Raw genomic sequence first — 24,107 nt, forward strand, 5'->3', positions numbered from 1 at the left:
ATTCAAAATTATATTAGCTCTAAAAGGCTACATAGAGCTTACAGCACTCATTGTGTGGATATTTTATGTCTTTATGGTTTTCACGTGTGTGTGGACTCTTGAAATTGACAAAATACAAGTACATGTGTAAGTGTTCTAGATCATGTGGCAGTTGATCACTAGTTTCATTGCAATCACTAGGTTTTGAGAATGCAGTGATAAGGCACAGAGAGCAGTGAGTCCAAACTTTGTTCACCCGTAGGAAATTTGATGGCTCTACTGCCTCTGTAGTTACAGGAGTTCTGTCCATGTTGAGTCTCTCTGTTTTACTTCCCCTTGACTACAAACTTAAGAGAAATAAGGCAGTGAGGTCAGGATGTGCCCAGGGGTGACCCACAGAAAAGGTTTGGGAGCCATTGATTTATAGTAATTGCAGATACCTAATTAACAAGGTTTGCACCCACTGCCTTCAGGGTCTTCTTTTACTTGGGTATGGTATAATGGAAGTTTTAAGTTCTAGAGATTTCTGAGAACTGTGAATTCCAAGGAAGTGGGGTGAGAGGAGGTGAAGAGGGGAAACAGTCAGATATGATGCAGCTTCCTACCGTTGCACATGGTGGCCTGATGTAGACTGTGACCACTTCATCTCAAGTCCATCTGATTTGGGCCACTGCCTAAAGGAACTTGTTTCTCTTTTCTGAAAGCCAGTCCAGCCGAATGGTATGGGCTCTTCTTTAGAGAGATGAGCCAATGGTTCCTTGACATACCCTGTGTGAGGTTCAGAACTGCTCTCTGAGGACTTCTACTTACATTTCTGAACAGTTTTGCTATGATGACATGCTTGGTCATTTTGGAAGTACAAATAAAAGACTAAATTGAATCATGTATTGTGAAGTAGCTTAGGAGTTCAGAATGGAATACCAATAGGGATGAATGCATTTATCTACTAGAATTCTAGGCAGGTTGTAAAGTAACATGTATTTTATATGTATGCAAAAGAAATTTCTTACTGAGATTCACTTGCCAAATATTTCTCTCTCAAAATTATTTGCAGCATCAGCGCCAGCAGTAGTTCCCAAGGACTGTCTCAGCCGTCCACCCAGACGACTCAGTATCTGAGAGCTGACACACCCAACAATGCAACTCCTATCACCAGTAAGAGTTAATTTAATTCTACAGCTGTTTGCAAATCTTGTATGGTCTCTGTCACTGGCCCTAATATGGTTAATGTATTTGAGGAATTATCTAACTTGTTCTAAAGTTGATTTGATCTTCAAGTTTTCTTTCTTAGAACATTGAATAAAACATTTTAAAATTGGAGTATTTAATATAAAAATTGTTAGAGCTAATTCTGCTTTGGGGAAGATTTCCATATTTAATGATATTAAAAGAGCCAATAAATCAGTTCTCTATAAATCCAAACTGAAGATTTTTAGGTAGTTTTAGGGAATGAGTTAATATTTCCATGGAACACATAGGAACTTGCAATTGGTTTTATTCACTTGCTGCTGGAGATTGAGCCCAGAGTCCCCAGCATGCCGCCCATAGTCTGCGTCACGGAGCCGTCCACCAGTCCTTTCTGCTGTTTTCTAATCGTAGTACAAGCTAGTTACCATTGGTTACATACTTGGAATTTTAAATTTCCGCCCACTATGCTGGGGTCAAACCCAGGGCCCTCACACACGGCACAAGTGCTTTACCACTGAGTGACATCCCTAACTTCTTAATTTTTTTAAACGTGTGTGTGTGTGTATGCATGTGTGCACACGTCCACACACAAACGCTGGTGAAAACTGCTTGATTTGGGTTCTGGGAATTGAACTTGGGTCCTATGGAAGAGTATTGAGTGCTCTTAGCTACTGAGCCATCTCCTGAGCCTTAATTTCCTTCTTTTTAAAAAAAAAATTCTTTAAGAGTTATTTGTTTTTATGAATCGAAGTGCTCAGTCTGCATGTACAACTTTGTGTCAGAAGAGGGCATCAGATCCCACTATATAGATGGTTGTGAGCCATCCTGTGATTGCTAGGAATTGAACTCAGGACCTTTGAGAGAACAGCCAGTGCTCTTAACTGCTGAGCCATCTCCCCAGGCCCTCTTAATTTCCTTCTTATTAACAGAATTTTGATGAATGTTACCTAACTGGTTTTTAGCTCAGGCTAGCTTGGAACTCTAGCATATAGCTTTGATTGACCTTATAGGGGCCAACATTCCTGGTCCATTTTTATTTTCATGCACGTCAGTGTTATGTATTTGGGGGTGTTTTTATTTTAATTTTGGGGAGGGATCAAGATAATGTTTCTCTGTGTAGACCTGACTATCCTGGAACTTGCTCTGTAAACCAGACTGGCCTCAAACTCAGAGATCTCTTGCCTTTGCCTCCCAAGTCCTGGAATTAAAGACATGCACCATCACCACCCAGCTAAAGCAATTCTTTTTAAAAAATAATTAATTGACAGATTTATTATATACACTGTGATATGAAATATGCATGTAATAATATAGTCTTTGTGGAAATACAATTTAATTATAGTGGAGAATCAGCATGAAAACAAAACATAAAATAAAGAAAGGTCTAAAGAGTCACAGATAAGGCCTTGACTTGGAAAGGCGGCTAATTAGGATTTTGTAGTTAGTTACCCATTTCCTTGGACTGGCATTTTCGTTTTAGGAAAGTTAGATCAAGACTGTCTTCTTCTGTATCTTAGTCAGTGGTCCATTATTGTGAAGAGACACGATCACCAAGGCAGCTCTTACAAAAGAAAACATTTAATTGGGGGCTTTCTTACAGTTTCAGACGTTCTCATTATGTCTGGGAGCATAGTGCTAGGACATAGCTGATCTACATGCTGATCCACAGGTGTGGAGCCTGGGCCTGGCTTGGAATGTTATCTCAGAGCCCACCCCTAGTGATACACTTCCTCCAACAAGGCCACACCGTCTAATCCTGCTAATCCTTTCAAATAGTTCCATTCTTTGGTGACTAAGCATTTAAGTATATGAACCTGTGGAAGCCATCCTTATTCAAGCCGCCACACTTTGTTGTGGTCTTTCTAAATTTTCCCCTGAAAAAGAATGAGCATTTTTAGGAGAAAGCAGATCCCAGGCCTGGGTCAGGAAATGAACATAGTAAATCTGAGACCTGTTGCTGCAGATTGAAGTGCCCACTCACCAAGGACGGAGCCATTGAGTATCCAAGAGAATGATGACTGCAGTGGATGGGAACAAAAGATGTATAATAATCTATAAATTGATAATGCTTAAAATTGCTCAGCATAATTAATATGTAGGGCTCTATCAATACCTTATTATTTTGACAACTGGCTAAATGAATTATATTCCAGGGTCCCAAGCTAGTGCTGGTTGATTAGGATAAACATTTCTTTACAGAAGGCTTCCAGATCATGAAAGTGAAAGGAATGATACAATTAGAAAATGAGATTTACAGTTCTTAACAAAATACTTTTTTAAGAAAGTATTGATGAAACCCTAAGACCGAAGAAAAATGGAGGCTTTACCATTAACTAACCCAAATCCTCTTCAAATCCACTGATAAAACTTAGCTGTAGAAAAAATGCTGCAAACGGATGCTTTGTATTCCAACCCCAAATGATTAGCCTGAATTTAACCAAGGCTGTAGGAATTGCAGTTTTTGTGTAATAAAGGGGCAGAGGAAGAAGATACATGGCAGATGATACACCAGGGAGCAGAGAGGCCAGTTCTGCATAGGTGATCTATTTCCTTCACTGTGTCAAGAAAGAGGGGATGACAAGAAACTTAAGAGAGATCATTGCAATACCTACTGTCATTCTCTAGAAAGAAAGAAATAGAAAGAGCCCTTCATGAAAATGCCATGGTAGATTTGAAAGTCATACCTGCTCAGAAAGACACTCCATTGGTTTTAGTGTTTACACACCAGGTTTTGCTTATTAGGGCCTGTTCTTGCCTGTGGATGTGACCTTGTAAATAGATACTTCAGTGACTATATATGATAATTTTTTTTCTTTTAAGAAAGGCAATAAAAGTATATTTACATCTTAAAAATTTATCATTAATATGAAATTTTCATTTTTTTTGAATTGTGAACATTACCATAAAGAACCAGATAATTCATTATTAATAGATGATGAAAACAAAACACTTAAAGCTTTTTAACCTTTACTTTTATTTTATATGTATGAGTGTTTTGCCTGTATGTGTATATGAGACCATGGGCGTGAAGTGCTTGCAGAGATCAAAAGAGGACATTGGGTCTACTGGGACCAGTTCCAGTCATGGGCTGCCATGAAGGTGCTGGGAATTTAACCTCTTCCTCTCCAGCCACCACAAAACACTGTTTAAAAAGCTCAATAGACGAAAGAGAGAACGAAAAAAAGCAAGAAAGAAGGAAATTCTTAGAGAGAAAAAGCTCAATAGAAATACATTTGTTTTATAACTAAAAAAAGAAGGCCAGACATGGTGGTGCACACTTTAAATTCTAGCACTCAGGAGGCAGAGGTAGGTGTATCTCTGTAAAGTTGAGGCCATCCACCTCTACATAGTTTCACACCAGCCAGGGATATCACCAGCTCTACATAGTGAGATCCTGTCTCAAAAGAAAATAGTAGCTAATAACAAAAAAGGAATGGGACATAGTGGTTCATACCCATAACCCCTATACTTGGGAAGCTGCGGCAGATGATGAGTTCTAGTGAGACCTTGTTTTTAAAAGAAAAGAGAGCAGAAAAAAAAACCCCAAAAACTTAAGATATATTGGCCAAGAACTTTTCAAGGCAACAGAATAGAACATAGCACAGATCCAAGACACTCAGAACTTCAGGTAGAATTGAACATGTGAAAATGGCTGGGTTTAGGCTTTTCCAGACTACATCTGTTGTGAAATTTTTTAGTGCCTTCATATAGTCCTCTGGCAGCCACTGATGCTCATTGTTATGTTCCATTTATTTTTTTGAAAATTAAGATGTAATTGCTTGGTTTCTTCCTTTCCCTTCCTCTAGCCTTGCCTATCCCTCCTCCTTGCTTTCTTTTTGTTATCTATCAAAGATAGTAAGTCATAGAAATGCCATTTCAGTTTCTGTTTGCCCATAGTGGTTCTTCCTTTTATCCTAATTATTTTCTTGTCATGAGAACTTTAATTTATGGCTGTAAATTCTGTTTTTGTTGTCATTGTATTGAACCCCAGGCTAGGCTGTGGAAGTACAAATGCAAGTGATCAAATTGATGATGTATGTTATTAAATGATGCCTTTTCAGATACCTCTTCCTTTGAAAAGATCTTTTGTTACATGATTATATTGAAAATCATTTGGAAGGAAAACTACGTAAGAGGGATTAAAGTCTGTAAATCAGAGGATGTCGTTCGTCTTAAAGGCGTCCAAGTAGTCATCAATTTTTAGCTTTTTTTACTTTCACTGTATTTAGACATTTGGGGGTAGTATTGTGGTGGGTGGCAATGTTTTCTGTAATATTTTTTTAATTTACTTTTATTTTGTATGCATTGATTTTTTTTTTCTTCTTGCGTGTATGTCTGTGAGGGTGTCTGATCCCTTGGACCTGGAGTTAAAAAGTTGTAAGCTGCCTTGTGGGGATTGAACCTGGGTTCTTTGGAAGAACAGACAATTCTCTTAACCACTGAGCTATCTCTCCAGTTCCTTTTTTTTTTTTTTTTAAACATCTTATGTGTTCTTCATAAGTAGCTTTCCTGGTTTGTGTATGTGTTTGTTTGCTTTTATATTGTTGCATTATTCATTGCTGTGCCTGCAGTCCTGAGATCATAAATAACTAGCCGACTCCAGGGCCACAGTAGGGTATTTATATTGCTTGGTCTGGCTCTGTTGGCTCCTCAGGTTATCCTACCCTGAGGATAGAGAAGAACGACTTGCGGAGTGTCACCCTTTTGGAGGCCAAAGCCAAGGTGAAGGATATAGCAATATCCAGGGAACGGATAACACTGAAAGATGTACTTCAAGAAGGTACTTATTTTCTCTAAATTTTCAGATTTGTTTTAAAAAAAAAAATAAGATTTCATTTTCCTTTTCTTTAGACTTCACTCTGTTCGCCCTAACAGCTTTGATGAGCATTTTGATTTTGAAGTGTGATAAAACACGGACTAGCATTTGCTATTTATAGGTGTATTTTTTATTATTTATTCTTTTTTAAAGTGATCAGTTCCTAGCAGGTGTATTTGAAATATTTGGATCAATTTTTTTTTTTTACTCTCATGGGTTGTAGGTGATCAAGTGGATGGATGGGCTTTGGGGTTAGACTCCGATTCCAGCCCCTGTGTGACCGTAGAGAAACCAAACAGCATCTTAGAGTTATCAGTCCCCGTGTAGTACCTCAGACCATGCCCTAATGGGCTGGCACCCAAAAGGCTATTGGCTGAATGAATTTCCACAACAGTAGAATTAACAACATAGTGGTCTTGATCACTCTTAGACTACCTGAGAGCCGAGATGGAAGAGTTCACAGTTCGTATCTGACATATCCAGTACTCTTTCCACCTCATCTTGCAGGTCCTTGCTTTCTGTTTTGAGTCTTAGGGTCTTGTTTAAGGAGATGGTGAAAGAGGGGAGCAGAAATTAACAATAAAATAACTGCCCTGAACTTTGCATGTTGTTAGGTGGCAGATAACTGGTTTCCTCTGCTGCCGTTCACTGTGGAATGTTTTTGGTCATATGAATCCATTCTGTTTGCTGGGACCCCTGGAAGCTAAGTGAGAAACTTAAAATCTCTTAAAGGAAATGGCCCTCAGTGGAAGCAGGTGCCACCCTCCCCTCCCTTTCCAGTGTGAGAGCTGCTGCTGCAGCTGTCCTTTTTCTAAGAATAACTGACTTTCAGATATGTCCGCAGTCTGAAGAGGGTAACTAGGCCAGACAGCATTTCCTACAGAATTAATGGTTTTGTTTACAGTTTTCTGGGACCCCAAACAGAATGGAGCAAGGTTACTTGCTCATAATTTGAGGAAATTTGGAATCAGGTGTTTTTCTTGATGTTTTTGGAACCGTAATAGTGGTTTTTTATTTTTTTATTTTTTTAGAACTTTTGCTTTCAGGAAAGAAAACATGGCTGGCTAAAATTTTGTAAATTGGTCAGGTTCACTGGAACTCTGATAAATACAAATCAAACAGTAGTTTATGGGCCACTTTTCTTCTGTCATATTAGACATAATTATCTAGATAATCCAGACAGGGTATGAGGGAATAAACTGTTATGCACCATGACCTGTAGTCAGGTGATCTGTGTGCACATGTGCTTTTAGTATGGGTTCGCCCGGCTAGTTAGAGGGACTGGGCGCGGGGAAGAGGGACAGCTGGTCTGTGCCACTGTGTACCGCGGAGGGGCTGCTTTGACAGTGCAGAGGCACAAAGGTTCTCCATTGCCTTCTTGCCTGCAGCAGCCATGTTCCTCCGTCTCTGTGCCTCAGTGGGACTTTCCACATGGGCACCAGTAACTTCAGCACATACATAATGTGACAGACATTAAAGCCCAGGGTGTGTCTAATGTCCACAACAAAGGTAAAGCATTCCAGGCATTTCTTTTAAATTATGGAAGGATGAACATAATGGTCTTGTGTGAAAGAATAACATGCAGTTAATTGTTCATCTCATTAGAAAGCCTTTGAATCCAGGACAGCCAGGGCTGTGCAGAGAAACCCTGACTCAACCTCTCCCCCAAAAAGGAAACAAGAGAAAAAAGAGGATTAAAATTAAAATATTTTACTAATAAATCTGTGCAGATTTTTATATATCTGTTTTAACCACTGCTTTATCCCCACAGAAATGTTACGATTTCTTTCTGCTGTAAGAGCTTTTTAGGAACACAGAATGACCTGAGAGTTCAGTCACCTAAGACTTAGCGGTGCAAAGCATGAAGCCAGGGTTTGCATTCCTTGGCAATTTCTTCACTGAAGTCTGCATCAGCAGAAAGGAGAAGCCCGTTTCGTCCCTTTGTCTTTGATCGTCTGGGCTGATACTGTAGCTATGTAGGAAGCACTCCTGACTGTGTTCCTAGTTTAGTTAGGGAAGTTAAGAAAAACATTCTCATTTATTTAGTTTAGATATGGATTTCTCAAAGCAAGTTGCTTTGTAGACACAAATGGCTTTTAGCTGCTTTGGTCCGGTTTACTCTGGAGCGGGAATGATGACTGCCATACCCATCATGTTGGGTGACATTGCCAGAAAGCTTTGTCATGTGAAGGTAGATGATCATATGGCCTCATTAACTGTTATTTTTTCTTTTAGGTACTTTTGGACGTATTTTCCATGGGATTTTAGTAGATGAAAAAGATCCAAATAAAGAAAAGCAAACATTTGTAAAAACAGTTAAAGGTAGGATTTTCTTACTTGCTGTTTTCATAATAGTTTGCGTGTAGATGATCAAGCTAGTAAAGCTTTGCTTCTGTCTCAGTGTGTGCCAGACCTTTGGAATTAGTGTAACTCAGAGGCTCGTTTTTGAGGATTAAGTTTTTCTCATCAGGTATAGAAAATAGTTTTCTAACTTACTAAACATTAGATATGATTTAACTGTAGTTAAATTGCATGTTCTTGACTTGACTGTTGCTGTATCTAATTTTGCGTTTGTCCTGCAGAACTTTCCATACCATCATTTATCCCACCTGAGAAAATATTGCTGTTAGGTATTCTTCAACACAGACATTACAAAGAAAACAGTTAAATGTCCTCAGATCCCCAGTACCTTAGATATACACAGTTTATCTTTCATTTCCTCTCCATCTTGTTCTGTTATATGCTGTATAGTATCCTAGGGAATGTCTGCCTGACACAATCCCTGTCCCCATTGCCACTCCCTAACCCCACGCCTGTGGGTGAGCAAGCGTACGTCTATGCCGAGACCAGGGGTCAACCTTAGGTTCTTTAATCAAGTACAATCACCTTGGTTTTCTCGCTTTCTTTTCTAAATATTTTATTTTATGTATATGAGTATTTTGCCTGCATGTATGTGTTTTTACCACATGGGTACCCCGGACCCCAAGGAGTATGTTGGATCCCCTGGGACAGATGGTGTGAGCCACCATGCGGGTGCTGGGAATTGAACCCAGGTCCTCTGGAAGAGCTGCCAGAACTTTTTGTCTCTCTAGCCCAGTCCACCTTGTTTTGGGGACAGGTGTCTCTGTGACCCAGGCTTTCCAGTTAGGCTGGGCAGACTGGCAAACGAGCTCCAGGGACCCACCTGGACATGCCTCAACAGTGCTGGTTTTTACATCTCCATCACCATCAACCTTGTGCCCCATGCTTGAAGCAGGTGCTTCGCAGACCAAGCCTTCTCCCCAACCCAGTAAGTCTAATTTCTGAAAAAGAAATTAAGCACTTTGCAGAGATTGAGGGGAATTTACTTATACTCATTTTTTTTTTTTGAGATTTACAAAGTTAAATGGTAATAACTGTTTCTAAATTGACTTAAAGGCATCATGGGAAGGATGGGAGACTTATGTATGTTATTTCTAAAGACTTGGGTTTTACAAGTCTAACTAAAACACTTGGAATTTATTACCTGTAATTTAGCAAAATTGCCCAGTTAAGGCAGCTGCAAATAATTAAAACCCTTCACACTCCCCTTACCTTTTCTAGATAAATGGTTTAAGTTGCTATTTTATTTAGTTTTTGTTTAACAACTCCCCTCAGGTCCCAAAACATCTAATATTTTGTTAGATTGTGGTGGGCTTTCTTACTAGTTTTGAAGGATGGTGTCCATGACTCTTTTTATATTTTATTCTTTATAAATACTAGGTTTGAGCCACAAGTTAAGTAAAAGAAACTGCTTTTTGTTTTCTTATTTTTTAAAGGACATATTTTATTTTAATGGTGATTTTTTTTGATTTATAAATACTTTATGGATCATAATGAATCCTGAATTAACAAAAGAGTTTTTCCACACAGAATTGGTTTGATTTAGGGTTGAAAAGGAAATAATGATAAGAAAACACAGTACAGATTCTGCAACTGTGCGATAAGTTTGCTCTTCTGAGCCAGAGCTGTTGTCATGGCTAGGCCTCCCTCCCACTCCTGTGCTCTCCCTAATTGGAGGGAAACGGGAGAACACAGTGGGTCCTCAGCCTCCAGTCAGGGCTGGTGTGGGGCTGAGGGAAGCACAGCGGGGCACGCCCCACACTGAGGTTATCCTTTAGCCTGGTGAATTTTGGTTAACAGTGTGTGTTGTATACTGCCAGCAAACTTCCCACAGGGTCGTGTGCTTTATTTCGTCTTTATCACATGCTGGATAAATAGTTTACAAAGAATAAATTCTGGATTTTGGAGTTTCGTTTTAGAGAACACATATTTTTTTATGGGAAAAATTTGGGTTTTTTTTTTTTTAAGTTTAAGAATTGTATACAGAGAACTAATGGATGTCTAGTGTCACTTTCCAAAGACTGAGTCTGATGTGTCACCTGGACCAAAGCCACAAATAGAGTTAGTACAGCATTTCTGTCATTGTAGCGTCTAGGGGGCTGAAGCAGGAGGATCAAGAGTTGGAGGCCATCCTAGACTTCATAGTAAGAGACTTTGTAAGTTCAGAAAGTTGAAACCGTACAGAGAGGTACAAAATCTAAGTTATCTCATCCCAAAGAACCAGCATAAGAGTTTATGACTCTTTCCCCAAGTCAGGGAAAAACATGCTCCTGGGTATTTTTTTTTCAAGACCTTTGCACTTTGCTTCTGAAATGTAATGTATGTTTAAATTAATGACTTGCACTGTCAGTGCATATCTCTGTAGACACTCCAGGGAGCCCGTGTGGCTCTTGATGGGTCTGTATTTGGTGGTGATGCAAGTGCAAATGTGTTCTCATGTTGGTTAGTGTGGCTGCTCCCACCCACCTCCACAAGCTTGCCGTCTGTCTCCATACATCCTTGCCCAAATTAGCAGGCAGCTGAATATTTGTCTGTATTAGTGTGATGGGAAGTGGCCTCTCCTAGTTCAGTCTGGGTATCTTCACTTAGTAGTGGGACCCAGAGTCTTTTTATAATCTTGCTGGGCTCCATCTGCTCTTCAGCATTTCCCTAATAGTTGTATGGCATCTTTGAAGAGGGGACGAGCCCTCGATGTGTCTCGGGTGTTTCCTAATCTGCTGCTGCCTCTCTCCTTGGCTTATGGAACCTTACTTAGTTTCTGTCATCTGTGGAGTCTCTGAGAAAGCTGACCTATTCAGCAGGGCTCTCTCTGCTGCCATGGAACTTTAGGCTGTATCTCTTGATTTACTCGTAACTTACAATGAAAATTTACCTTGGCGTAAAAAGTATTTGCTAATGAAATGTTAATGTCCTGAATACAGTGTCATTCAAGGCTATGTCTCTTCTTTATACAGATCAAGCGTCTGAAGTTCAGGTGACGATGATGCTGACTGAGAGCTGTAAGCTTCGCGGTCTCCATCACAGGTGAGAGCAAAGGCCACACCTCAGCATCAAGCACAGCTCAGTTCCTTTTATTATTTAAAAACATTATGTCTGGTTCTGAATTGAAAACTTTCGCAATAGCTTGGTTTTTGGTTTTTGCCTTTTTTTTTTCTGACTACGATGGTAAATGCATGTTCATTTGAAGACAGTAAAGTACAGAAGATAGGGGACAGTATATAAGCCACATAAATAATAAATGGATACAACTCAGCTTTATAAAACAGTCTGTACGTATTTATGCACTTGTCTCCCCTTAAAAATTGTGACAAAGTGATGCATACATTAAAGTTAATTGCAATGAAAATTTCAAATGTATAGAACACCAGTGACAAAAATACTTCAACTACTCTTAGATATAATGAGGTTGATGGTCTGCCATGTTTGCTGTGAGCGTGCACTCAAATGTGTGTGTGTGTGTGTGTGTGTGTGTGTGACCGTGTCTGTGTGTGTCTGTGGTAGAGGTCTGTACATCTAGAAAGCATCTATGTATTTATCTGTAGAGATATTTTATAATATGTTAGCAATCTCAACATGTTAGTGTGTTTCCAGTATACATCTAAAATGGATAGCATTATCTTTAATAAAATTAATCCTTTTCTTATTCTAACAACAAAAAAAAAACTGTTTCTAGGTTTTCATGTTGGCAACTATAAATCCCCGTCCCATTTAGGGACAGCAGCATTAACATCATGCAAAGTTGTTGTTGTTGTTTTTTGTTTTTGTTTTTGAGGAGGGTTTCTATACATCCCTGACTGTTCTGGGACTTGCTTTGTAGACCAAGCTGGCATCAAACTTACCAAGACCCGCCTGTCTCTGCTTCCTAAGTGCTGGGATTAAAGACATGTGCCACCAAGCTCAGCTGGCAAAGTTTTTTTTTTTTTTTGAAAGTAATTTTATTAAATTATAAAAGTTTCCATTTACGCCCCTCTTCCCAACACCCTCCCACTCCCCCCTCCCTCTCCTCCTCCCTCTTTGTCCCTAAGGACAGTCAGGGTTTCCTGCCCTGTGGGAAGTTCAAGTTCCTCCCCACTCCCTCCAGGTCCAGGAAGGTGAGTATCCAAACAGATTGGATCCCAAAAATCCAGTATATGCAGAGGAAACTAGTCCCAGTGTCATTGTCAATGGCTTCTCAGAAAGACTCCAGGCCAGCCACATTCAGAGAATCCGGCCACATTCAGAGAATCTGGTTGGATCACGTGCTCGTTCAGTCGCAGTCCAACTGACCTTGGTAAACTCTCATTAGATCCGACCCCTTGTATCAGTATGTGATAACATCCCTCGCAGTCCTTCGTCATTTTCTTCGTCCTTCTGCTCCTCATTTGGATCTTGGGGGGCTCAGTCCGGTGCTCCAATGTGGGTCTCCGTCTGTATCGCCATCCAACGCCAGATGAAGGATCTATGGTGATAAGCAAAATATTCATCAGTATGGTTATGGGCCAAGGCCGGTTCAGGCACCCTCTCCTCTGTCCAGAGAACAATCTGGGGATCTCTCCTTGGACCTGGGATCCCATATATAATCAAGTTTCCTGTAAACCCTAAAATGACTCCCTTACTTGAAATATATTCTTCCCTGATCCCATATTCATCCTTCCTCCCTTCCCCCCATCCCGGTCAACCGAGCTTTCTCCATTCCTCCCCTACTCCCTTCTCTCTAACCCTCTCCCCTTCCAACAACCTTCCCCCCCCCCCATGCACCCAAGGTTACCTGGGACTCTTGACTATTTCCTACCTCCTGGCGGATAGCTAAATAATCTTCATCAGGTTCATCTTCTTATTTAGCTTCTCTAGGATCACGAATAACAGGCTCAAAGACCTTTAATTATGGTTAGAATCCACTTATGAGTGAATACATACCGTGTTTCTCTTTTTGGGTCTGGCTTACCTCACTCAGTAAAGCGTTTTCTATGTCCATCCATTTGCATGCAAAATTCAAGATGTCATTATTTTTTACCGCTGAGTAAAACTCTAATGTGTATATGTTCCACACCTTTTTTAACCATTCTTCTATTGAGGGGCACCTAGGCTGTTTCCAGGTTCTGGCTATTACAAATAGTGCAGCTATGAACATAGTTGAACAAACGCTTTTGTAGTATGTTCGGAAATCTCTAGGGTATATTCCCAAGAGAGGAATTGCTGGGTCCTGAGGGAGATTGACTCCCAGTTTCCTGAGAAACCGCCACACTGATTTCCACAGTGGCTGCACGAGTTTGCATTCCCACCAACAATGGATGAGTGTTCCCCTCATTCCACATCCTCTCCAGCATAGGCTATTATTGGTGTTTTTGACTTTAGCTATTCTGACAGGTGTAAGATGGTATCTCAAAGTGGTTTTGATTTGCATTTCCCTGATCGCTAAGGAGGTTGAGCATGACCTTAAGTGTCTTCTGGCCATTCGAAGTGCATCTGTTGTGAATTCTCTGTTCAGATCAGTACCCCATTTTTTAATTGGGTTAATTAGAGTTTTAGTGTCTAGTTTCTTGAGTTCTTTGTATATTCTGGAGATCAGACCTTTGTCTGATGAGGGGTTGGTGAAGATCTTCTCCCAGTCAGAAGGCAGCCTTTTTGTCTTACTGACAGTGTCCTTTGCTTTACAGAAGCTTCTCAGTTTCAGCAGGTCCCATTTATTCATTGTTTCTCTTATTGTCTGTGCTACTGGGGTCCTACTTAGGAAGTGGCCTCCTGTGCCTATATCTTGTAGACTACTTCCCACTTTCTCTTCTATCAGGTTCAAAGCACCAATTAGAGATCTCAAAGGTGGTGTACATCTAGTACCCAGAGTTCTTGGGGTACAGACGAGTACATATCTGGAGCTCACTGACCAGCCTAGCTGAATCAATGTGCTCCAGGTCAGTGAGAGACCATGATGGAGAGCAGCTAAGGAAGACACGTGATGTTGACCACTGACCTCTACACACATGCTCAAACATGTACATACACATGTATATGCACCACACACAAATACTGTGTAGACTCACCTTAGTTTGTATAACTAAAGAGAATTTCGTATGTCCAGAAAATGAACCATGACTCTACATGTTGAAAGAGCCTATGGACTTCTGGGAACAGGAAGTGATGTATGCAGAGGGCACCATGATTCCCATTTCAGTGGATTTGAGTGGTTGCTTGAGCTCTGATAAAAAATAAAAAACATAGAACTTTCTTCTTTTCATTTTGTTTTACTTTGGCTTTTGAGGACCTAAGAAGATGACAACCACTTAAAAATAAGACTGGTAATGAAAATGAGACAGACTTTTGGCATTGTGTTAGTAGAAAAGAAAACAAGCCGAGAGCAGAAGACAGCTGTTTGGGCTGGAATTAAACACAGCATAATTCTGGGCTGGAGAGACATCTTAGAGGTTAAGAGCATTGACTGCTCTTCAAGAGGTCCTAAGTTCAATTCCCAGCAACCACATGGTGGCTCACAGCCATATAATGAGATCTGATGCCTTCTTCTGGTGTGCAAGCATACATGCAGACAAAACACTATATATATAGATATATAATAAATAAGTAAATCTTTTTTTTTAAAGCAGTATAATTTTTAGCTTCTGGTTAGTTGAAACAAAGGCAACCTTAAAGTCCAGTAAATCTTAGTAACAGATGGAAAAGAAAAAAATACTTTGCTTAGGGTAGGAATTTAAAAAATTTTTTAGTTAAAAAAAAGTTTTTTAGTTTCAGATTCTAAGACAGATGTCACATTTGGTTTATTATATAATATAGATATTGACTGATATAAAAGTAAATACTCATTTTTAAAATTTTCACTGAAGAAAAAATAGGCTTTGGAAAAAAGTTGAATTCAGTATGTGGAATAGTGAGAGTATGTCATGGAAGAGCTGAGTTCCACGACTCAAGAATGTTGCCCTTCATTGGCCAGGTTCAGCCCCAAGAGCTGAAGTCCTCACTTTTGGGGAACGGATGGACAGTCCCCTCTCCCCTTTTAGGTTATATGTGCTTTTAAATAATAGTTTTATTTGTTAAACAAAATAAAACAACACAAACAAACAAACCCCCCAAATGTGTTTTTGTTTCCTTGGGACATTTGGACTGTCCTTCCTGACAGTGCTGTGAGTGAGTCTTGATTGACAGGCAGAGAGTGCACCAGCTGTGTTTCCCACAAGTCTACTCTGCTAGGACTTCTCCTCGCCAGTTCTCTACCCAGTGAAATGTGCACCCACCAGCACATAAGCATGTGGCAAGGATAAATGTAGACAAAGGCAGGTTTTCCTTAAAAAGTTGTTTTAGATCCACTGTAGCCCTAAGCATTCTTTGGTTAAGCAACCCCAGGCAGGCATCTACAACATTCCTTTGTGGGGCTGTGGACTGCATGGCGTCTCAGGATCCCACCATGATGCATTAGCAGTCCCATGACACCCCACAGAATGGAGCTGAGTGATATTGATGGATTGGATACTGGGTGAGAGGGGAGACTTGTAAAGGAGGTTATGGCTTGGTCAGAGCACGCTGTCGTCTCTGTGGAAAGTGACATCAGGGCTCCAGGTGTGGGGGAAAATCGTGTGTAGCATCCCTCTAGCACCTCATCTCACCACACTCTGTCTCAGACAGCACTCATGGCTGTGTGTTCGTTCTCTTTGAGTTAAAGATTCATTAACTTCCCGTTTTGATGCTAGACACGGAATAAAAATGGAACAGTAATCTTAGATCAATACTATAGAATTTTTTGTGCAGACTCAGTGTGCTTGGTAAGAACTGTTACCTTTTTGTAGATTTCACTGTTTGAACTGGTTGTGGTGCATAGTTCAGAAAGTTTGCTTTCTGTTTTAATGTTCTGTGATGAAGGGTAGAGAGGCACTGATGCATTTTAACGCATCTTGAAATTCTATTTTTTTTGTTTTTAATTTTCCACTGGAACTTGTAAGCATAAGTTTTTATCATAAGTAAATACTCATATAAATTAAAAATAATCTGCTTTCCTTACTTCATGTCAGAGAATCCCTAAGTCATTTCTTGTGGCTTGCAGTCCTCATTGGCCCAGAATGCCTGATGATGACACTTGTTAGTGCTGCATGACACACAGCCCCACAACCCCACCTTACCTCTACCTTCTCTCCACACACACCTCCTTTACACCCGTCAGTCCATTCTGAGATGTCTCAGACCTTTCTCTTTGTCCTGTTTTCCTTTGTAAAATGGACAGAGCAAAGGGCTGTCATTTGTTCTTGAAAACATTTCCATAAAGCTTATTACTGCTTCCAGAGTTGTTTTTCCCCTTTACTTTATGTACATCGGTGGTTTGCATATATGTATATCTGTGCACCACATGTATGCAGTACCTGAGGGGAACAGAAGAGGGTGTCAGATCTCCTGAGACTGGAGTTAAAGACAGTTGTGAGCCACCATATGGGTGCTAGGAATCAAACCTGGTCCCTCTACAAGAGCAGCCAGTGTTCTTAACTACTGATTCCAGAGGATTTTTAATCCTGGATTATAGAATAAAAGTTTTGATTTCATTTATCTTATTTGTTGTATCTGGACAAAATGCCATTAATTCTGCTGAACTATTTCAGTCATGAGGGACGTAACAGAGATAATCCTTTAGGACTAAAGAAGGGGCCAGTTCACCTGCCCATTCTGAAGTCAGGGTTTGCCTTGGCTGACTCTAAGTGAGTTGTGAGTTGTTGTGTGCATGGAGGTTGTTGGGGGTGCGTGTGGCTCTGCAGTTCTCCTTTTTTAACTGGGATGAAATGTCCAGCAGCCCAGGGGAGAGTATGGAGTGTGGAATCTCATGATACCTGCATTTTCTTCTCCTTATACTTGATCTTTGTCCGTAGGTTCCCTAACCTTTCTCCCTGGCCTGGCTGCCAGTAGTACAAGCAGAAACCCTGGAGGGTCCAGTGCCTCTTAGAGACCGATGCCTCTTACAGTTCTACTCAATGGGGATGTTTTAGGACATAAAGAAAAGAAAAGCAGAAACTAACTGTAGTCTTATAAGCCAAAGAGACAACTCCTTGGTCTATTTCCGCAGTTTTCCCTCTGTCTTTGTGACTGTCCTGTGAATGTGTGGGTTGTGTCTCACGTTCTTTAAGCTCCTCTCGTGTTTTCCTAAGTTTCTTTGTGGTCACTCAGCTGTGATGCGTTATTTCTTATTCTTGGACATTCCCGCTGTTTGTGACTTTTCACTATTGACAGCTCATTAGTGATCTTGGTATTGTAGCTTTTTATGTTTGATATTTCATTCTTTATGAAACCATCCTTAGAAACAGAATTTACTAAGAAATAGGATTGCTTTTAGATCATTGTTATATGTGTTTCAAATAGGTATTAAATATTGTAACGGCACAGGACATGACACACTGAATATATAAGTTGAATCTGTGATTACTTCTGGCTTAGTAAAGCGGAGGTGATTACTTAAATAGTTACAATCTTGGGGAAAAATAATTATTTTCATACATCAGCTGGGGTGTCATTCCACAGAGAATGGTGTGTATGTGTGTGTGTGAAAGAGAGAGAGAGACAGAGAGAGAGAGACAGAGAGAGAGATAGAAGGTAAAGTAGATAAGATTGTTCACCATACACTTGGTGTATTTTGCATATAAAACTGTTTGTAGTTGGTGAAATCCACATTACAAGTTTGAAAACTAAGGCCAAGGTGCACAGACACTCCCTCCTCCCCCCTCTTTCATCCAGATAGTGAATTTTACTTTCAAAAATTGGACTCCAAATTCTATGTGACCATAAGCATTTTACTTTTGTGACAGTAAAAATCAGTTAAAGACTTTTTGGATGACCATATTTTTATCCACAGTCTAGTGTGGTCCTTTTTATTTTTAAGTGTGATGATGAAACTAGTGGGATTGCGTCATGATGTACTCGGGCCAAACCGTTTTCAGCTGTCTGTGACTATCCTTTGGACTGGAGACTTAGTGTGCCTAGAGTATCTTCAGAAAATCTAGTATAAAGGGATCTATTCCGTTTTAATAATTTTTATCCTACAAAGAAAGCTCATATATACAGAGACTGTTAACACATGGTTCAAAAAGGAGAACATTTGTAAATAAAAGTTGTAATAATTATCTTTTTAGATGTTTTTGGGATTTTGTTTTGCTTTAGATTATCTTTATTTTAATTTAAGATAAACCCATACAGTTTTAGATTTCATTTGTATTTTTCCCAATTTCTTATTATTTTATAGAAACCTTCTTCCTATTACTCATGTGTGCATAGAAGAAGGGGAAAAGCCCATGGTGATACTGCCATACATGAACTGGGGGAATCTTAAGTTGTTTCTACGGCAGTGCAAACTAGTAGAAGCCAATAATCCACAGGTGAGAAAATTTCCCCAAATGCCAATGGTTTCTGATGTCTTTTGAAGTAGATATTAATAACCACTCGTGTGTTTTAAAGACTTGCAAAGAACCTCAGAATGAATCAGGCATTATTTATAATCTGTTGATTTAGAGGAAAATAAGGATGACTCATGATTCTGGAGCACACTTGGCCGATGCTGTTTTGCTTTGTTCACTGTGTGTTCACTCATAGTCACCTCTGATGCCCCGTGACAGCATCTCAGTCCTTTGCAGAATAGCTTCTGAAGACGTATGTCCAGGTTTCCCTTCTAGGAAAGGAAACCATAACAGGTCTGTGTGACCATAGTGTGCTAACAGTGGTGATGATGAGAGGCCTGGATTGTGGGAAGTTATTGGGCTATAAGGTGCCACCAGCTCAGTTTCTGTCTTGTGACCACCCATGTCCTCTGCTGGGACATCTGAGCAGAGTCCAGACGGGTATGGTAGTAGTAGGAGAGTCTGCTTGGTGTTTGGCCCTCGACTATATTTGTGGTTTCATTAAGTTGGTTTTAAGATTTAGAATAGCATACCTATTGTAGTTAATAAGAAAAATGGACTCAGATCTGCCCTGAGTATTTGTCTTAAAGTATATGATACATGTTTAAGCTAAAAGGATGAAGCTGTGGTTTGAACCATGTAGTTGGAGGCTCTGGCCCATGAGTATCACCAGGGGGAGAACTTCCTTCCCCAACCTGCAGTTGCTGCTGTGCATCTAGGAACATGTCAGCAGAGAGAGCTTTGGACTTGTTTAGTGGAAGGACCTAGGGTAATCTGATAAAACTACTACTCCAAAAGGAAAGAGCAGATCATTGCTGCACACCCTTTTGACATGTTGCTGTAGAGATTCCGTGGTCATTGAGCAGGCGTCGCTGAGAAATTGTTCTGTAATGCTGATTTTAGAGAGATGCAGCAGATGAGATACATCACGTAGATGAAGTCATCCAGATGGAAAATCCTGTTACGGAACGGGGCTATTGTAATAGACAAGCAGTACACAGTACTCCTAGAGCGCATCTTGCTTGAGAAATAGGTTTAAAAAAACTCAGTGCAAGGAAGTGTTTTAGGGCTGGACTATGGACTCATGTAGTCAGATCCCAAACCACCTTTGTACTGTCAGCAAATGTTATATTTTTTTTTCTGTTATAACAGGCAATTTCCCAGCAAGACTTGGTACATATGGCTATTCAGATTGCCTGTGGAATGAGCTACCTGGCCAGAAGGGAAGTGATCCATAAAGACCTGGCTGCTAGGAACTGTGTGTAGGTGTCAAGGGCTTGCTACTTTCACTAGCTGGGTAGTGCTTCCTGGATTTGGGGTTCTCTTGGGAGTCACTGTGGGACTCAGACTGTTTGTGGGTAACGGTGGGTCTTCTTGACACCCTGATGTCTGCCATGTTCGTGTTTTTACTTCTCAGCATCGACGACACTCTTCAAGTGAAAATCACAGACAATGCCCTTTCCAGAGACTTGTTTCCCATGGACTACCACTGTCTAGGGGACAATGAGAACAGACCAGTGAGATGGATGGCTCTGGAAAGCCTGGTTAACAACGAATTCTCTAGCGCTAGTGATGTGGTAAGTATGGAGCCCAGGTGTCACCAGCACATAGTCGTTTTGCCATTTAAAAACCCTTGGTGCTTGTCCTGGGTATTTTCATTACAGAGCATGTGTGGTTAGCTCCCTTTTGACCCTCCTACAACAGAGAAACTGTCCCAATCCTGTGGACACACTCTGACATCATGGCGAGCACTGGTGTTCAGTGTTAGAGTAGGACGCTGAGGTTCAGAGGGTGACAGCAGCTCATTATCTCCCTGTACAAGTCTCAGATGACCGAGTAGCTACTAAAGGGTAGAAGGCATTGCTTTCTGAAATGGTCTCTTCTCAGTTCAGCAGCCTCTTATTCCTTCTCCTCATCCAGATCACACATTCGGGCCCTTCTATTTAGTGAGGCAGTTTCAGGAGCCGCATGTACTCATCGCTTGTAATATTTTCTATCTCATTGCGTGACTTTTTATTCCAGTTAAGATCATAACTGGGCCAGGCATGGTGGCATATGCCTGTAACCCCAGCCCCTGAAAGGCAAAGACAGGGATCATGAGTTGCAGGCCCACCTAGGGGACATAGTGACTTATCTCAAGAAAGAATGAATAACTAAGCCATGTGTGGTGATGCATGCCTTTAATGCCAGCACTCAGAAGGCAGGCAGATCTCTCTGAGTTTGAGGCCAGTCTGGTCCTCAAAGCAAGTTCCAGGGCGGCCAGGGCTACACAGAGAACAAAAAGAAAAAAAGAATGAAAAACTAACGTGTTTTTCTATCTCATCTGTTACACATTGTAGCTGTATACTTAGGAATTTGGTAAGAACTTTTGCTTTTAAGGTTTCCTAAATCATCTCTCAATAATACTACAGTTCTTATAAAATTAATTGGGATTTGATCTAATGTTTCAACATTGAAGAACTGGGCCTACTGTGTTTTGTATACCAGTATATCTTATTTATTATTCAGAGTTACCTTTTTAATTTCAGTTTGTATGCGTTACAAATTTCTATTTTAATAGTGTATTACTGATACCAATTTTACTAGTTTATTATTTACATTGATTAGTGTAAACTGTCATACTCAGTGTATTAATTTTTGCTGGCTGCTATAACAAATTACTACAACCTCAGTAATTTAAAACAGTAGATTTATTCTCTCACGGAAGGTTCTAGAGGCTGAATTAAAGACGTTGGCAGGGCCCTGATCTTTCCAGAGACATCTGGTGGCTGGTGGCAGTGCTTGGTTTGTGGCTCCATCTGTGTTTCACACTCATATACACTGGATGCGTTTCAGAACTCTGCTCCTCTCTGACAAGACTGGTGACTGCATTCACCCTGCACAGTCCAGAATAAGCTTCTCCTTTCAAGGTCTCAGTCACATTGTTTTCCATAAAGGGTTTTAGGGGTTAGGAAATGGATCTTTAGGGCTATCATTCAGTTCACTGTTCTCCGTAATTGAATGATCTGATTTTCTTATTGAAAAACAACTCCAATTTAGAGTCTTTGGAAACAGAATGATTTGATAAAGAAGGAAAAACCTCTCATTAATTATGATTTAATTGATTTTTTTCTCCTCTCTCATAAACTGCATGCTGTTTGATGTATCTCTCCTTTTATGTACTATGTATCGTAAAATTTGTTCACTTGATGTGAATGGATAATTTACTGAGTTCTTAAAAAACCTTTCCTGTTAATTAAGGTTTTCAATATATATAGTCAAAGTCATTTCTTACTTATTTTAAAATTAACTATTCTCAAAAAACAAAAGCAAAAAACCCAACCCTGACATATGAAATGTGTAGAGTAAGCACACATGGTTACAAGAATGGGTGTTCCCTGACTCCAGGAGCCTGGCTGACTCCAAAGGAGCCTGCTTAAAAAACCTTTCCTGTTAATTAAGGTTTTCAATATATATAGTCAAAGTCATTTCTTACTTATTTTAAAATTAACTATTCTCAAAAAACAAAAGCAAAAAACCCAACCCTGACATATGAAATGTGTAGAGTAAGCACACATGGTTACAAGAATGGGTGTTCCGTGACTCCAGGAGCTGGGCTGACTCCAAAGGAGCCTGCTTTATGTCGCTCAGAGAAGCCCGCGGTGTGCTGGAAAGAAGGTGGCAGTGGGGGGAAGATCAATGCAGAGTCTTAGGGGTTCAGCTTACAACAAAGCAGAGAACCAGGTCTGGGCTCTCTCCAGAGCTTCTTGTCACGAAACAGCTTCTTTCTGTAACGTTAATGTTCACAAGTTAGAGCTCCAGTGAAATGAGTAGGCGTCTCTGCCTTGACTGAAGTCATAGTTTTGGAAACTCAAAAGCTATTTGATGGGCAGGAAAAAGGAGTCACTTCTTAGATGATAATTTGTAAGTATATTCTGTTATTTTAAAGTAAACTTCAAGAGACTGGGAAATAGTAATTTTTTTCTTGGTAAAAGGAGGAAAGATTATAGGAACCTGAGGTGTCAAGGACACCAAGAGAACAACATGGCCACAGAATCAACTAAGCAGGGCTCTTAGGGGCTCTCAGAAACTGATGTGGCAAGCACAGCCCCTGCATGGGTCTGAGCTAGGTCCTCTGCATAACCTTATAGTTGTGTAGTCTGGTGTTCTTGTGGGACTAACAGTGGGAGAGGGGGAGGGGTGTCTCTGACTCTTTAGCCTGGGCTTGGGACCCTTTTCCTCATGATATGCTACATCCAGCTATGATATGAGGGTTTGTGCCTAGTCTTACTGTATCTTACTAGGCCATGTTTGGTGGATATCCCTGGGAGACCAACTTTTTTTTTTTTTTTTTAAAATAAGGGAAATGGAGGAGGAATTGATCTGGAGGAGAGAGGGGTATGCAGTCAGGGACTGGGAGGAATGGACGGAAGGGAAACTATAGTCAGGATATATTGTATAAAAGAAGAATAAACGTTAAAAAATATTTCAGAAGAGCATGTAAGATGTCTAGAGCCGTAATGTGAATTGCTTGATGTCCAATAGTGCTTCAATATGAATTGCTTAATTGATTTGTTTCTGTGTAGTTGTTCCATTATATAATTAATTAACAAATTATTTTATGTTTGTGGGTATCTTGCTTGCATGTATGTCTGGATCCCCTGGAACTGGACTAGGGACAGTTGTGAGCTGCCATGTCGGTGCTGGGAATTGAAACTGGGTCCGCTAGAACAGAATCTCCTAACTGCTGAGCCATCTCTCCAGCCTCAGCAAAGCTATTTTAAAGTCACACTTATGATCACATACTTTCTAGGACTCCTAGAGCAAAAATAAACTGGATGAGTGGGATTCGAGTTAATGTCAGGCATGTCTAGACGGTACAGATAAGCGGAATGAATGGGACTCTAGTTAATATAACGCAAGTCTAAACAGTACAGATGCTACCTCTTCAGGCACTGTTCAGACGTGTATTTTATTAACTAGAATATAATGTATGAATGCTGAATTACTGAATGAAACTGCTCTGGGCTACTGGAACATCATACTTAAAAAAATTCTCAAAATCATACTTATAATCACTTATCTTTGCAGTCATGATATTTTATAAAACTTGTGAGCATTCATATTTATATAAGAACCTGTTGGAGTAAGAATGCCATTATACCAAATACTTTGTTTCTATTTTTTGACAGCTTTATTTTTTATTATTTAATTTTTCACTTTTTAATTGAAAGCAATTTTTCATATACAGTATATCTGAGTGAGGTTTCAAATCTCCCTTTGTCTCCCAGATCCTCCTCCCCACTCATCCAACTCCATGCCTTCTTCCTCTCTCTCTTAGAAAACAAACAGCAAATATAAACAAACAGACCCAATTGTATCAAATAAAACAAAAACAAAGAAAAAACATAAAAACACATGCAGAGACATACACA

At 40.1% G+C, this 24,107-nt stretch overlaps 1 protein-coding gene across 3 annotated transcripts in view; it reads left to right on the forward strand.

Moving 5' to 3' along the window:
- The window catches only part of Ryk (receptor like tyrosine kinase), an 80,041-nt gene that overhangs the window by 46,063 nt on the left and 9,871 nt on the right, over positions 1-24,107 (forward strand). For 2 of the 3 annotated variants that reach the window (XM_085689635.2, XM_085689637.2), the window contains 7 exons: positions 1,034-1,134; positions 5,813-5,947; positions 8,219-8,305; positions 11,299-11,368; positions 18,543-18,675; positions 19,846-19,955; positions 20,111-20,270. In XM_085689635.2, coding sequence (XP_085545761.2) covers positions 1,034-1,134; positions 5,813-5,947; positions 8,219-8,305; positions 11,299-11,368; positions 18,543-18,675; positions 19,846-19,955; positions 20,111-20,270 — 796 coding nt within the window. The remainder of the gene's footprint in view (positions 1-1,033; positions 1,135-5,812; positions 5,948-8,218; positions 8,306-11,298; positions 11,369-18,542; positions 18,676-19,845; positions 19,956-20,110; positions 20,271-24,107) is intronic. The other variant, XM_085689636.2, reaches the window with a different exon arrangement.

Source organism: Myodes glareolus, chromosome 4, assembly GCF_982192425.1.
Source record: "Myodes glareolus chromosome 4, mMyoGla1.1, whole genome shotgun sequence".
NCBI classification, from domain to species: Eukaryota; Metazoa; Chordata; class Mammalia; order Rodentia; family Cricetidae; genus Myodes; species Myodes glareolus.